Source organism: Labrus mixtus, chromosome 16 (genome assembly GCF_963584025.1).
Source record: "Labrus mixtus chromosome 16, fLabMix1.1, whole genome shotgun sequence".
Lineage (NCBI taxonomy): Eukaryota > Metazoa > Chordata > Actinopteri > Labriformes > Labridae > Labrus > Labrus mixtus.
The window spans coordinates 20242282-20259255 of record NC_083627.1 but is presented as its reverse complement, the minus strand read 5'-3'; the positions used below and the strand labels follow the sequence as shown (position 1 = coordinate 20259255).

Here is a 16974-nt window from a genome sequence, read left to right as displayed (position 1 = left end):
ATTCAGATGATAAAAATTATAGAAAGAAAGAAAGAAAGAAAGAAAGAACACACACTACCCATTACAAATAACACATAAGACGTTACCTTGTGTAATGGTCATGTGTCAACATCAAAACCAAGCTCATAAAGTACATTTATGTTCATGGCTTTCACCAAAGACTTAAACAAAAAATATATGAGAAGCTTATATTTTAGTTTTGTCCTGTTACATATGAACATAAAGGAGACATAAAATTACAGAAGACCTTTTCAAAAGCCAAGTCAGAGAGCTCACACGCATGCACGCACGCACGCACGACCAGTGGTGCTTCCAGAAATAGCCTAACCCGAGTGTTCCAGCTCTGCAGCAGCAGTGTGAGAGCCCATTGGTGCTGCTACTCTCAGAGTCGAGCCGTTTGATGAGTCCACCTCAGCCGTGACAGGCCGGCTGGGGAGACGGTGATGTGGTCTGACTCCCACAGTCACACAGTCAGAGGGAGAGACAGATGCATGCATGGATGGACAGATAGATGAGAGATGACAGCATGACAACAGCCAGAACATTCAAACCAAGCAAGCCTGCATATATTGGTACCTAAATGCTCTGATCTATTACAGATAAGAGAGAGGGATGCTGCAACTTCATTTTGTTAAAATGTTTCAACCTCAAATTAAGAGGGATGATACACCCATTCACAAGCTGATGACAGAGGTTATCAGTATTAACTCATCCATTCATACACATTCACACCCTGCAGACAAAGCAGTCGGAGAAACATGGGGTGAAGCGTCTTGCCCAAAGACACATCGGACATGTGGCTGCAGGAGCTGGGGATCAAACCTCCGACACTCCGGTTAGACCGACTCTACCACTGAGCCACAGCCGCCCCATTATATTCAGAAAATAATCAAGGCTGTTCTGATATACAATATGACAGTGTGAATAGATCTAGCATAGTAAAAAAAAAGTCGTTCTGCAACTTGACTGCAGCATTTCATTCCTCAGTGTAACACCAGGAGCATTATTTATATTATGTACATTGATCTGCATGTTTCAATTCATCCTGCAGCCTGTGACATCAGAGTCTGTTGACAGTTGCTACGATGGCTTGATAGATCTGGAAAAAGATGCTAAAAGAGAGATTGACTTGTGTTAAAGAAACTAGTCGCTCACCCTGACTCGACTTTGACGTCAGCGCTGTATACTTAACCACTCTACTGCCTGTTTGATGTGTGTCAATATGTCAATATGAACCTCTTTGGTTGAAAAAGATGATGATTTTATTATTTTAAAATGACAAATGCTTTTACTAAATGACATATGACATTCCTTATATGCGACTGCGCAGACTGGAACAGATCTTGTTTGTGGAGTCAGGTGAGCCTCTTTAATCCGGTTAGATCACAACAATACTTCTTGGTCAAACCATAGAGCTGTGCTTCTGCAGCTGCTGGGCTTACACTTTATATCTGAGACTTCCTGCCTAGTGTGAGGATGGATTAGTGAGTTCAACAGTGCAAACTGAGTAGGAGGATCATGTGGAAATTCACTGAGGTGCAAACATCACTTCATGGTTGTTTGAAAAGAAAGTTGCATGCATCATATTATTCTCAGCGATAGTGAGAAGAAATAGAAATCACAACATTCCTGATGTTTGACCATAAATCCACCGATAATCAGCACTCAACAGCTTTCTGGTCTCTACTGCATAAATAACAGAGCAAGCAGACTGCTTTACTGTCGACTCAAGCATCCCTTAGGCCTTGTGCCAAACCCGTCAGGCAAAGTTATGAGCCTGAAATGAAGAAAGGAAGGAGAACAACAAACGACACGAGGAGGGAGGGAAGACGGTTGGAAGTGAAAAGATGGCCGATACGAAATCAGGTCGCATGAAGCAGCAGTTCTTTGGAAGCAGAAGAATGTGAAAAGCTGAAGAGAAAATGAATGACATATCAGAGAGGAATGTGTTTCCTCCGCCTGTAGAGAAAAACACAAGTACCAGAGGAGTGTTTGTTTTGCTTAATGATCACACCATCTGCTCTGCATTTACTCAAAGCGTCCCGGGTTCACTCGAGGAGACACACTCTGCTCCACAGAGGTGAGAAATGACTCCTCCGCTCACACTGATGGCGAGTTGCTCTCTTTCTGTCACAGAGTGAGTCAGTTAGAGGAGATATTCTTAAACAGCATGGCGCTTCTGAATGGGGAATTTAACGACTTGAAGACAGTCAGGTCTTCAGTGAGCAAGAAGGCATGAAAGATTTAAATATGTATGCTCCAAAGAACGGTGTCACCAGGATGAGAAGCAGATAAACTGTTGGAGGTAACACCAAGTGTTTAACACATGGTTTGGATAATTGTTCTTCATTCTTCTTCCCCACTGTTTGAGAAAAGGAAAAGAAGACACAAAGGTGCTCAGATCACACGGGGACACTTCAATGACCTGACACATTATTATGTAAGCAGTGTTTTTGTATTCCTGTGGAGTGATGTGCAGACACCATACAAAGCTGCTGTGTCCCAGTTTAAGACTGACAGTAAGAAAGAGAAGTCTACGGGGCGACCAACAGCTACACGTGAAAGATTGTCTCGTTATCGAAGTCAGTGGTTCCTAAAGTGAGGGGCGGGGACTCCCCAGGTCACGGGAAAACCCATGTTATCAGTTTTATTGTGAAATCAGCATCATCACTGTGAGATCCCATAACATCCTTCAGAACCCTCCTACTGTAAAACATATATATTATAGCAGTTTGAAATGTACATTTATAATGTTACATTATTGAACCTGTGGACTCCAATTCCTGATTAAGTCCACTTAATTAAGACTACCTTCCAAGTCATTTAATGCACATTTATATTCAGACTAGTCATCCACAGACCTGTGCTCACATGTCACCCTCCTCCACCTGAGCAATGTTCAGGGTTCTGTCAGTTTAACTTTATCACCATTATCTAGATCAAAATACAGCAAAGTATCAAGTAAGTATCACCACTGATTGTCTGAATCGATTCGATTCCAATTCATTAGGTCCCAATTCGATATCTATAAATTTAGGGATATCTAAGTTACAATACCAATTCTGTTTCAATGAGTTACATGAATGCCAATCAGAGGCAGAGTCTGCGATCAGCTGACATGTAAGGGCCAATGAGAAACCACCATAGCCTGAAACAGACGTCAGAGACCGCTCACAGCACAGAAATACAAACTGATTGAAATAGATGACGGGAATTGGAAATTAAGCCTATTAAAAGATCGATCTGTGGATTTTATGAATCGATATCAGATCATTCACATGAGAATCGATAGAAATCAGAAAATCGTTTTTTTTTTTAAACCCAGCCCTTAAAGCCGTGCTAAGAGATGCCATCCGCCCACTGTGCTGGTTTACATCCATGTTGTAGAGCGTTACAGCAGTAGACATGAACCAGAGCTACAGACTCTGCTACTCTGGTGGGCGGCTGCTTAGACAGGAGTGACTAGTTATTCTAGAGCTAGCTAGCTAGCTAGCGAGCTAACTTGATCGTTTAATCGGCTAATACCACACATCAATATATGAATCCTAATCTTTGTTCTCTAAATAAGTTGCTAAAGGAAGCGAATATATATATATTAAAAAAACATTTATATGTTCAGCTTTTTTTTTTTTCAGGAGCAACCACAACAAAACGCCAAAAAGTCATTTGCGGGGAAGCAACAACATTTTCCACCATAACAAACATGGCCTCCTTCCTGTCAGCTTCTATTTCTCTGCTCTGTCGCCCCATTGTGTTCGAGCAGAAGTGTTTTATATTTAGAAAGCCTCTTGTCTCTCCTTGTCCATGTTTCACTCTCCTTCCAAACTGTTAAGTCATCTTATCTACATAATTCAGGAGCCAGATGCACAGCTGCTTGGCAACAAACTGAGAAGAACATTTTTATCTCTTTAGAAAGGCTGAAAGTAAATACTGCTGCAGCTAATTGCTCTATAGTTTGGGAGTCAGGCGTACAATCATGTCTTCATCATATCTTTATCATTTTCACTTCAGAAAACTCAACTTCAGGCATTATGTCCTGCAATGAATCGACATTAACTGCTGACAGAAGAAGACACATGAATAAAAGAATCTTCTTTTACAGACTAGCACAGGACACAATGAGCTGTGCTGAGTTTATGGAGAAGATGAGGACCACAAGTGACAGGCCTGGTGACTGAGGCGGGGGGGAAGTGCTGAGGATTTGAACGTAAGCACGGGGATTTGTAATTAACTGAGGATGTGCTTACAGGTCTGTAAATTTAAACTCCAATGGAAATAGTGGTAAAAACGATGAATATGTAAAGATTGAGGGATTAAAGGAAAATGTGGCCGGGAATACTAAATGCTCAGTATGGATTAAAAACACCTTTACTATAAACTTCTGTTATACATAGACACTTTTTATATCTCATGCTGCCCCACCGGCTCGTCCCTGTCATCGGCCATGTTAATCAGTATTGATAGATACGGTAAAAATGCCAACAAAGCTGAACTAACAGTAAACAGTGAGCACACTGCAGTCAGGGTCGAGGCTGCCAGGAAGCCAGAAATATCTGCTGAACTCACTGCACCAGCGTCCCACCTGAGACCAGAGTGCAGGCTCTGAAGACAGGAAAGCTTTCGTCAAGAGTTTCTTTCAAATGATCAAAACAGACAAACTGAAACCTTTGTTTTACTCTAGCATTAGAGGGGTTTTCAAGAGAACTCAATTTGACACAACTTGTGAGTTTATCCATCACTAAATCGTTTTCTTAAGAACCTAAAGAAAGCAAAAGGTGTACTGTGAGATACACCTTGAACTGGTCGCCAGTGGATCACAGGGCAAAGACAGACCAACAATCATGCTCACACTCGCACCTACGAGCGATTTAAGAGTCGCCCATTAACCAACGAGCAAGTCTGTGGACTGTCAGAGGAAGCCAGAGTACGCGGAGGGAACCCACTCATGTTCAGTGAGACCAGGCAAACTTGCTGAAGCAACAGCGCTAACCATTGCATCACCATGCAGCCCATACGATAAAGAAAAAGAATGCATGGTGACTCAAACAAATCCTGTTCGGGCCATAGCAGACCTGCCCAAACCAGAAGCAAACATGCTAGCAGATTAGCTTGCTGTTAAGCTAGTTTACCTAGCCTCACTGTTCTTATGACAATCCTGACATAATGACTTATTGATGTTCAATTTATGTGTAATTAGATATCCAGCACATGTGTGGATGGTTAAGAGAATCTGTTAAAACTGTTGAGTATGAACACTTTTCACTCAGCATGTAGTGTTCACACTGTTATATCTATATAGATTATAATGATCAACAATGCAACAATGAGGCCAACGTTGTTATAAAACAGAACAATCTCTTAGTATAGCCATCTATACAACTCCTTCCAGAAGTCTCCATATGTTGTCGTATGTCTTGAACACCCACCTCTTTGACCTCCAGCAGCCGTCCTGGGTACTGACTCTTGGCCCGCCGAGCAGCAGCCGGAGATTTGTGGTGGGTGATGGTGACGATGTTGCCGGGCGAGGCCGTGTGGCTCAGGTGCCTCTGAGAACCCGGGGACGAAGATGGCGTGAGGTGGGGGAGGAGAGAGAAGCTACGGGTCCGACCGGTGGACGAGCCCTGGAGGAAGAAGGGGAGGACACAGAACGAGAGAGAGAGAGAGAGAGAGAGGATATAGATAATAAATGAATCAAATCATGCAACAACCTGCAATTTTTCATTAAGGCTAACTATACAAGAAATGAGCCCTTTGATGCTAAAGTTGTTTTAATAATCTGTTGTTTCACTGGTGAAGGACTTGAAATGACCTGAGATAGAAACCTTAAATCTGAATATTTCCAAAGAAGTTACAATAATGTGTCCTGACATTATCATGACACATGAATACAGTTCTGTGAGGATCAGCTGAGTTAGATAAAAAAAAAGGTAGTCATCCGTTTTGTGTTTTTGTCATTTTCTGGGTTACAGCTGAAGTCACTTTTCATTCTTCACTTCCCCTCTGTGACTATTGTCTCTTCCGCTCGCTGACTGCAGTGATGTCAGGAGAGTATCTCTCTGTGTCTCTACTCTTTATTAGTTTACAGCAGAGGAAGGAGAAACCAGAGATCCAGAGATTTACCTGCAAGGCGAGCGCAGAGGTCCGGTCACTGCAGCAGCTGACGTGTAGCCCAGAACATTTAGAGGGAAGCACTCAGCCTTTGGTCTACAACAATGACCAAACTACATGCTAAAGATAAGGGGTGTGTAAGGGTTTAATTCCTTTATTAAGCTCAAACAGAAACAACATTAATTATGGATGCTCTGAGAGGCAAGGGAATAAAATTAAAAAAATATTTCCCCCCTGTGTTTTTGCTGCATAATCTTCATATTTCTTCCTTGGTGGAATAAAAAAAAGTTCAGCTGCATCATTAACCTGTTCCTTTTTTGCATTTGTGAAAAAAGATGAAAAAGTTTTGGCTATGTTTGCATTTTCTCTAAAATCCTGTACTTTCCCACCGATTAAAAAAAAATCTCTTTACATAAGTCAATTATGTCTCAAATGAAATTCTAATGGGCGCAGAAAGTCTAGTTGTTCGTTTGCGCACCCAATGTATGGAGGCTACAGTCCTCCAAGCGGGCAACCAGGGTTCAAATCTGACCTGTGACCTCATGTCATTCCCCACTCTCTCTCTCTCCCTGATTTCTGACTCTATCTACTTCAGTCTTTTAAAAAGAAAAAGACATTCTTAAACCCATTTTTTATCCAAAACAAGTTAAAAAAAAAAAAGATTGATTAAAAATGAAGGGCCGCCTGTAGCGTAGTGGTTAATGCGTGCTCCCCATGTATGGAGGCCACAGTCCTCCAAGCAGGCGGCCCGGGTTCAAATCCAACCTGAGACTCCTTTCCTGCACGTCATTTCCCAAATCTCTCTCTCTCTCTCTCTCTACTGTCATATCTCTAAATAAAGGCATAAGCAGCCCCAAAAGAAAAACCTTAGAAAAGTTCAATATTGTCAACACACTTTCTGGTTGTCAAGATGTTTTATAGCCTTTATCTTCACCGTACACACTAACACAGTAATAATGAACATATAAATACATATTGTAACCACTTCAACAAACTAAAAACCAACAAAGAGAACACACTTTCTTTTGAGTAATACAATCACAACTATGTGTACACATGAGGCCATAACCTGGACTATAGTCTCCTGATAGAACATGAAATGCAGCATTAGCCTGACAGACTCAGCTCAGGCTGTTTGACAGGTGCTCTGCCGTTAGTGGACTGTGGGCGGACTCTGCACCGCATGAGGCAGCGTGGGTAGATGGTACAAGGGTCAGCTGCTGACCTGTTCTTTCTACACTACAGGGAGAGACACTAATTACTCACTATAAACCTTCATAAGAGGGAAGGAAAAGAGTTTAGAGTTTCATGAAGAAAATAACAAATGAATAACTTTTATTATTTATGATTTTTAACCTACCTCATCATATAAAAATATTCATACTTTGGTAAAAAAAAAAAAACTGTATTTAAAGCTCATAACAGACAAAACGAGCAGGAGCTCTCTCTTCATTGAAGCAGAAAGTCAACAACATAACCAGACCAAGTCAAAGTCTCCTGCTTGACTCTTCGTTCCCTTCCTGTCAGGAGTTGTGTGAGCATGTGCTTCATAGCTAAACACTGAGCACACACAGGGCTGGCTCACTTGTTCCAACATTAGGGGGTAAAAAATATTAATCAGACGGATGGAGAGGAGTGTCATGTAATGCTGTGAGAATGATTTAGACTAGAGACTAGAGATTATTGTCTACTTAGTTTCACCAAATAATGACCAAATGAAAACCTTACCAGTATATCGTTTTAGAGGGAAGACATATAAATGTGCATGCAGTGTTAGATTTGTATGTTAGATTCACATACATAAATTGGAGTGCTGGAAAAAAATCCAAGCATAGCTACACCTACATCATTATTGATTTTTATAAAAATAGCTGAATTACACGCTCCATATGGCCCCATAGCTCAGCCTTGTGTCAGCTGGTTTCTCAATCCAGGGGCCGAGCTGACCCTCGTCTCCTGCAGGTCATATACTTACTATTGACATGACACCTCATCCAACCCTCCTTCATTCTTCAACTATGACTTCGGAAACATGGTTGGCAAACTGAATTTCGTCCACCAATGAAGATTGCCTAGACTTTTTTGTATTTATTTATTTATTTATTTTAAATTCAGCCAAATTTCGCTGCACATTTGATTAGAGACCTGTCTTTTTTTTCCTCAATTTTAACAAGTCTCTGTGTGGAGATGATGAAAGCAAAGATCATCCATGTAGCAACGCTTACATTATTCATGAAGTAAGATGAAAAGTTTGTGCTGAGATAATGATGGATCAAATGATCTCATTCAGAAAGGCCAGAAAGGTTCAAACTGCTCCATGGTAATTACAGAGACTAACGCTTGTGATATATTTGCTAAATATTTCCAGGTTTGTCCACAGCTGCAGATAAAAGCTCTGTATGATCCATCCTGAGGAGGAGAAAAGTAACACAACATATTTGTTCTTCTACCTCATCACTTTTAGAGTAAAATCCTCCCTAAGCCAAGTGTGATAAATGTGTTTACTGCATCTGTATCGATCTACAATGTAAAAAGTGTCAGCACTCTTTTATCCAGTTTCTTAGAACCCCTCTCGCCCCTGGATCCTTTTTGTTACAATACATAAATCTTGCTGCACCTTTCCTGTCTAAGAGGTCTGTTATCAGAGATGTAGGCGAAGCCTCCACAGCTGGCTGCCTCATCACCACAGCGGCCGCGATAATGATCTGAGAGGCAGACAGCGACGCTGTGGGACGGATTAGACCACAGCAGTGGGTACAGTAATAACAGCTGCTGTCGTGGCAAAGCCTCGCAGTCAACCAACAGGAACAAAACACCCGTTCAGCTCTGCCTGGCGGGGTGGGGGGGGGGGGGGGGGGGGAAGATACACCGTCCTCCTTCAACTGTTCTTTGCTTATCCAATGTTCTCTCATCTTCTGATTGCTTTTCTCATCATGGCTGAGCAGAGTGAGAGTAATTGGACTTTCCTCTTTGCTCCAGCTGTGCAGCAGTTTGAAGAGGTGGCGGTCTACATGTTGAAGAAATCACTCTCAAGGATAATGAGGCTGCAGTATTTAATGCTTTAAATGGACACTTGAAAGAGTCTTTCTGTGGAGATAAGTCAGCGCCCTTTTTTCATTTCTCATGTTTGAAGGTGAAATGATGTTTGTGTAAACTAAATGTTGAGTAGAGAACATCAGGGTGTGTACATGTGTGTGTGTGTGTGTGTGTGTGTGTGTGGACTCACCAGTGCGTCCTGGCCTCCTCCAGCTCTGTCAACACTCAGGTGTTCGTCTGAGTCCTTCAGCTTCCTCACCTGAAACAAAACAACAAACAGAAAACAATTCATTATGATGAGATAAGAAATACTTCATCAGTTCCATATTTGTGGATATTTAATTGTTACAGCAGCTCAAAGTCGAGGACAAATCTAACTCAACCTCCAAGAAAATAAAAAATGAGGTGACGTGCGGCGCCAGTGGCCTAGTGGTTAGTGGGCCATGTCCATGTATGGAAGCTATAATCCTCCAAGCATTGTTCAGGCAGTCAACTCCTGCTGCACTGATTTCACATTTGGACTGCCTGTTTCTCAACAATCACCTGACTACACCTCCTTCCAATTAGCCGTCTCTCCCTCTGCTCCTTCATTGCCAGCTCTGACCTGCACCAGTTCTGTTCTCCTGCTCAGCCCCACCACCACCCCAGCATCCACCTGTAGGCTCCGTCTGAAGGATTTAAGACATCACCCCATCACAACCTCAAATTTCTGCATGTGAAATAAAAGTAGGAGGAGTGATGAGGTCGGAGCCTGGACGCCAAACACAAACTTTGTTCTGCTGCGATAATATTTTAAACGATACAAACGTGACTGTTCACTTCAAAGTCCTCAGAATGGGGGCGCCGCAGCCTAGTGGTTACAGCATAGCTGGTGCAATTCAATGGAGGGTGTAGTCCTCCAATGGGGGCGGTCCTGGTTCAAATCTGGCCTGTGGCTCCTTTCCTGCATGTTGTTCCCCACCCTCTCTCTCTCCCCCTGATTTCTGACTCTATCCACTGTCCTATCTCTACATTAAAAGGCACAAAAAGACCAAAAATAATCCTCAGAATGTAAAAAAAGTAATAGAAAAAAAAACAACAACTCTCAAACAGCATCAAAAAATACAAAACTTTGTTTGCTTCACAAAGTCATTGTTCATAGCATGGCAGCTGTACTGAGTTGCAGTGTCTTACACAGATGTTCCTAATAAAACAGTAACAGATGAATGCAACAGAACACAGCACTTGGAAAGACCCGCAGCATTTTTGCGAAAGTCGTTGACGTCAGAAAACTTTTGGGTTTCCAGATTTGAAACTGCTTTGATAAACACATGTCTCCAAACTAACTCCAAAAACACAGAAAAGAAACCCCAGTGGTAGTTCATTCAGTCTGAGCTGCACCGACAGTACAATGTGCTTTCACAGCTAACATGCATAAAGTTTAATTCCAAAAGTTTGCACAAAGAGATAAATAAAAGTTTGGATTATTTTCTGTCTTGGTGCACTGTTGGTTTACCTGCACCAGAGTGTTAGGAGGAGCTCTATAACAAGCCTCACTCTCCACTGGATCACAGGGGGGGGGGGATGCCCCCCACTGAGAAACAGACAACACACACAAATACACCAACTAATCCCTCAAGCCGAGGACAAAAAAAATCCCCCAAAAAAGCACATGGCTAAATTTTAATCCTTGGAGCCCATATTAAAAAAAATAACTGCTGGTGGATAAGGAAGTTACAACAAACATCCTGCACTGTAATCTTTAAGAAATGAGCCCACTGAGATATCAGGAGGACGGTTAAACCACCGACACTTTCATTCTTTAAAAAAAAAAAAAAAGCAGCAGGAGAATCCTATCCTACTTCCTCAGATCACTTTCTATCAATGGAAGTGTTAAAAATATTCCTGAATGAGACGAGCATGAGGAGCTACATGTGCAAACTCCAAAAGAAGTGTCAGCGCTTATTTATAACTTTTACATTCTGTCCCTTATCTAACATGTAAAATAAATGCGTCTTCCATGTTTGATTGTTTATCTCAGTATTGGGAGTTTCCCTCACTTGTAGACTTTTGCTTTACGTCGTTATCTTCTATTCTACCTTCTACTTTTCCTCTCATCTTTCATTTATTTACTATGTTTTCAATGTGGGGTTTCATTCAAAACCTAAGAGTTATACAGACAGCATTAGTGCGTTTTCCTTCTATAAAGACGTGATGAGAAGGTCCAGGAATATTATCTCTGTTTCCATGAAGTGAAAAAAGTGTGAAAGTCTGAATCAAGTGTTTTCATTCACTTCAGTAAAAGTGAAAAGACCTTGCTCATGTTAAATCTACAGTCTGATATTGATTTTCTAGATTTAAAGGTACAGTGGCTTTTTTTTGTTACCGCTGTTTGGAAAATGTCTACAGAGAGCTACAACGTTTAGTTTTAATTATTTAAAAACAGGACTTTGAAAAAGGAAATAAAAATAACTTGATAAATATCTTAAATAATGAACACTTTGATGATGTGTGAATAAGCTCTGTTAACATCTGCAGTAATCACTGAAATAAACTCATCAACATTTTACACTTATTATAATCGAGGGACTTGAAGTGGTCATATTTGCTCATCCAGCCGTCACTCAAACAATGTTTGGTCAGTTAGCTTCAACTACAGACAGTTACACCTGGCAGCAAAGGTGCTGCTTGTCAACAGGCCAGAGGCCAGGCAGGTAACTGCAGTACGGGCCCCCCACCCTGAGGGCTGACAAACTTTAAACAGAATGTGCAAATTTTACAATGACAGTAGGAAACCTCCCTAAGGGGGACCCTTCTGACAGTAATGTTGTTGCACTAAGCGTTTCAGTATTCCCCTGAAAACTTAAATTGGTCACTTAAAGTTGCCATTGGTGTCAGATTATTTTTGAATGCTGGTTGGAGGGGCCCCCAGTGAATTTTGCTGAGGGCCCCAACAGACTCTAGAATCACCACTTCCTGGCGGTGACACAGTTCAGTGTTGTAAACATTTACATTAGAGCATGAAGAGCTGACACTATAGAGGCAGTTAGCTCAGACACCAGAGAGTGACTGGTTGTCATGATGTAGTATCCAATGAAGAGCTTGTTTATGTTAACTGTTGTGTTTACATTTACATGTGAACTCACAGGGCTGCATCAGGGGGCAGTTCATTTAGCAGGCCACTTACTTTGCACCATTTACACTTGGCAGTTAAATCATTTAAATATTAAGATAAAAATCAACATAAGAACTTTTTTGAAGCATAATCTTCAGTAATGGGGCTTTCACACTCCAGATATTTTCAGGAGGAGCTTTATGTGTGAACGCAAACAGCTGAATATTTCACTTTATCCGGAGTTTCTCCTTCCAGACCCCTGGTAGTTTTTCTGCAGAAAGTCAGTGAGCTGATGTGAGAACGCAGCAGGATATAATCAGGAGAATTCACCTGGAGCGAGTGGGAGGGGGGGTGGTGACGTTTACATTCTGTGACTGCTGCACGGTGCATCGACTATATGCATGCAACCGCTACCATCTCCATGCATGTAACTGAACTGCTGCATTATGTTTCCTGTTCTCCACTATGTTCTTCTCCTGACGAACTTCACACAGCATTGATATGAAAGCAGATATTCTCATTATATTGTGGTATTATTACTCAAGATTAGGTTTGACCTTATGAAGAGTTGTTGCCTCATTTAAGACTTCATAGAGTAAAAAAAGTAATTTAAGTTAGCCACAAGGATGTGAATGACAGGATGAGAGAGAGAGCAGGAAACAATGCTCAGGTCATTGAAAAAAAATCAGCAGCAGCAGCAGCTTTAAAACTCTGCAGGGTTTTTCTTTAATGGGACTCTCGGAAGATTATGTTATTTGAAAAGAGAAATGACATTGGATACAAGATAATAAAAAAAACATAACTCACTGCAAAGTGTCAGTGAATTAAAAGCAGAACAGAAAGATTAAGATAAGCTGGGACAGAAGTTTTCTGGCCCGTGCAGAAGATATGAACCTATAGGTGTGCTCCTGTGCACAACGCGGCTGAACCTGCTCTCAGGTAAACTGTGTCACACACACACACACACACACACACACACACACACACACACGAGAGAGGGAAATGTCAAGACTCTTCTGCTCACTTCTCCTCCTGAGGAACATACACAGAGAGCTTAAAGTAGGATCATGTTAACAACTCTGTGTGTGTGTGTGTGCGTGTGTGTGTTTACCTTGGCACTGCTGTCAGAGTGACGTCTGGCACATGCTTGGAGCTGACTGATCCAAAACTGCTGCTCCTTGGCATCGGACGCTGCAAAGACACGGACAACTCAAGTTAATTGTTGAAATGACAAGCTTTAACCTTCTTCACACACAAGACTTTAAGAATCACCAAGACACTTGACACCAGTTCACACTAAAGCCAAGATGATTATAAGAAAACTGCTAGAGTCTCAGACAAACGGTGACGTAGGCTGCATGTTATGTCACCAGTGAGGACGCCTTCCTGGATGTCACCATGTGGCAACCTCCCATTTTTAAAAAATGAAGCTAATGCGGTAGTGCAAAAAGCTGCAGTTCTTCAGGTGACCACTTGAGGCAGGCTGCAAAAGCCAAGGAATCACCATCAGCTTCTTTATTGAAATGTACATTTTTATAGCAGAAACCAAAATGGCTGTTGAAGCTGATTTCCTCCATAGTGGTAAAAACTGCTCAGGAGGTCGAATTTCTGTTTTATAGCGCATAGATTTGCATAATTATGGGTGAGTTTGAATTTTTGCTGAGTTGACTGACAGGTGGCCGCGTTGTAGCCGTTTGTCAGGGGGCAAAAGGCCTCGGCTTCACCTCTGACCTTTCGCCTGCACTTGAAAGTTGGCGGAGTCAGCATATTAAATATGCAACCGCCATCGATAGGCTTCACAACGCCTCTCCCAGAAACCAACGAGTGGCAGCACTGAGACTACGTCCGTGGATGTCAGTGATCCCATTTACACTCAAATGATTATTCAGTCCGCCTTCTGAATAACATCCTCAGAGCAGGTACAACATCTGACCTTCTTCATTTCAACCTCTACTCTGAATTGACTATTCAGTATTTGAGAAACAGCAGTAATTCATCTGGCCCATTTCTGAGCAGCACATAAACAGTGTGATACTCTCGGCTTGTGATTTCCCCCTCTGGCAGTAGACACAATACACCCTGTTATCTGAACACAAATAGCCAGTTGAAGGCCGGACTTGCTGACTAAGACAGAAAGCGGACGGCTGAAGAGTTGAAGGAGACTCTGACACTCTGCTTGTGTTGACCCTCTAAAGGTCAGATTGGAAATGAATATCTTTCTGATCCTGTTTCAGGGACTAATTATTGGAGGACAGTGACTCGGATCAGCCTGGTATCACTCAGTTCAGGCTGAAGGTCAACTGAGCACCAACAGAGCAAAACATTTAAAGGGGACATATTATGAAAAATCCTCTTCTACAGTGTTTTTGAACATATATCTGGGTAACCTGAGTGTCTACAGACCCACAACATGTGAAATAAACCCATCCAGTCCTTTGTTTGTAGTCTGCATAAGTCTTACAACACAGAGAAAAATGCTCTGCTTCAAATGTGCTCTCCTTGTGATGTCACAGTGGGATTCTGGTAAAAAAAAAATCCCCTCCCCTGGTATCTCCATCCATGGACTCCACCCCCAGACTAGAACAAAACTTTTGCACAGGTCGGCCATTTTTATTCTCGTTACAGAGGAGTGATGTCTACTGGGAAAACTCAGGGGGGCTCATTGCATTTAAAGAGACACACACACCAAAACAGAGCGTTCTGAGAGAGCTGGTTTATACAGGGTCACAAACCTCCTCTGGTGCTTGATTCATGTTATATTTTGAACAAAGCACAGCACAGATGTTTCATTTAGACCACAGGGGGACTGTTTGAAAAGGTGGAGAAGGAGGTTAATATGTCCTCTTTAAAGATGGTTTGCACCTGATTTATGATGGTCATGAAAAGCTGAATCCATCAAATCTGTGATTCTTTTTATATCACACTTTTTTTTTTTTTTTTTTACTATAGTTAATCAAGTCACCCAAAGAAAAGTTTCCCTGAGCCTTCTGTGTCCTATTCAATATTTTCTTATGACCAAGCAAGATACAAAAACCTGTATGACATATAAATATGGAGTTGTTTCACCTTGTGCAGCTCAGTGAGGTGGAAACATGAACACCTCACACCAAACATATAATGTCATCATATACTAGGAAATCCTCAACACGCTGACAGTATCTATAAACATTTCTCTGATAAGATAATCTGGGGGGTAGGCAGCATCTGAAGTCTTTACAGCTGACTTCATGCCTCAGACGATGTGACAGAGTATTCTCCTGATTGTCATCTGAAGAAAAGTGTTAAATGTTTAGATGATCGCAGAGCTCTCACAGACTGGATAATGAAGATGGATGGCTTCCTCAGATTTATAATCAATGCCATCACCAGCGGAGGGATTTAATGAAATGTGACGAGCGTTGTTTGACACGCTGATGGAAATTGTTCCAAGGTATGGAGAATTCAATTTGCACTCGTCAGTCACTCGGGCTGAAGACGTCTGCCACAGTAACAAGAACGCCGTCAGAGCGCCGACAAAATGAGACTTTATAGAAACTCATGACAAGTGCAACATTGGAGATGTGAGCCCTTCAGGAGTGGCTTCATACAGACACACCTGTGCCACGCTGTCTTTCTGCTAAAAGAAACATAGCAAGCAACTTCACCGACATCAGTCACTGAAGAAGGAAAACATCCCTCGAGAGAGAGAGAGCGACTAAATCTGATGTTTCTCTCTGATGTGCACAGGCCTTGCTGTAATTAAGGATAATTAGCTGTCTGTATTGAGCGCAGCACTGTGCAGCGATGCTAATATGCACCTGGTGACGAGGACGTGCCGTCCTCATTCAGGGAGAATACTGATCTGACATTTTTTTTTAAAGCCAGTTTGGTGTCACAAGAGCTGCAGACCTTAAGGGGACACGCTGACAGCTCTATTTATTTGATGAATGCAGGACGTGTGAGCAGGAAACCTCTGGGAAATGAGAAGCCGGGGCCGTCTTCCAATTGAAATGAGCGACAATAGACACTCATAGTGGTCATATTTAAATGTCAATAAGAGGAAGATGACTGAGTCAGAGAGAGAATCCTCGTCTCCAGTCAGTCATAGCCCCACCATGCTCGTCTCATTACACCACTCTTAATCACAGCAAAGTAAGAGATGGTATTGGTAGGAATAACGGTGAGTCAGAGGATTAAAGCCTGTGATGGCAGTTAGTATATCTGTCTTCCTCATATTAAAAAGACTAAAACTCAAACTCAGTTTCTACTTCAGAATCAAATCTGTTCTGTCGAGTTTAAAAAGAGACGGCTTGACTCCACTTTGATGTCTGTGTTGGACTGAAGAGATATTTTAAAACACTGTATCATGGAGCTTCAAGCTTCATCCATCACTCATCGTTTGTTGTATGTGTTGAATTTGACTTGTTGTCCACACGTAGACACAAACACCTGTGCATTCTTATTTACAGTCTATTTTAAATCTTCCTTCTTCTTACCTTCTGACCCACATCAGTCAGAAGCAGTGTTGGGAGTAACCCGTCAATGTAATGTCACCACTATTTGCGGTAACTGGCAACAAATTTGTAACTATTCAGATTCAATAATGTCGTTTTAATTACTGACATTTGAAAGCCATTATGATTGAAAAATGTTTTTTTGATGTCACAAATTTACCAAATAGAGAAAACTAGGGTGTGCACATCCAGGTGCATGACAAGAAATGTACTAACGAGAAAAAGAGGAAGGTCTGCACACTG

The 16974-nt window shown here is 41.8% G+C and overlaps 1 protein-coding gene across 1 annotated transcript in view; it reads right to left on the bottom strand.

Moving 5' to 3' along the window:
• Nucleotides 1-16974, bottom strand: part of LOC132990719 (oxysterol-binding protein-related protein 10) — a 59848-nt gene that overhangs the window by 27207 nt on the left and 15667 nt on the right. The window contains exons 3-5 of the mRNA XM_061059089.1: nucleotides 13350-13429; nucleotides 9335-9403; nucleotides 5427-5621 (exon numbers count right to left, since the gene is read on the bottom strand). Of these exons, the coding sequence (XP_060915072.1) occupies nucleotides 5427-5621; nucleotides 9335-9403; nucleotides 13350-13429 (344 nt within the window). The remainder of the gene's footprint in view (nucleotides 1-5426; nucleotides 5622-9334; nucleotides 9404-13349; nucleotides 13430-16974) is intronic.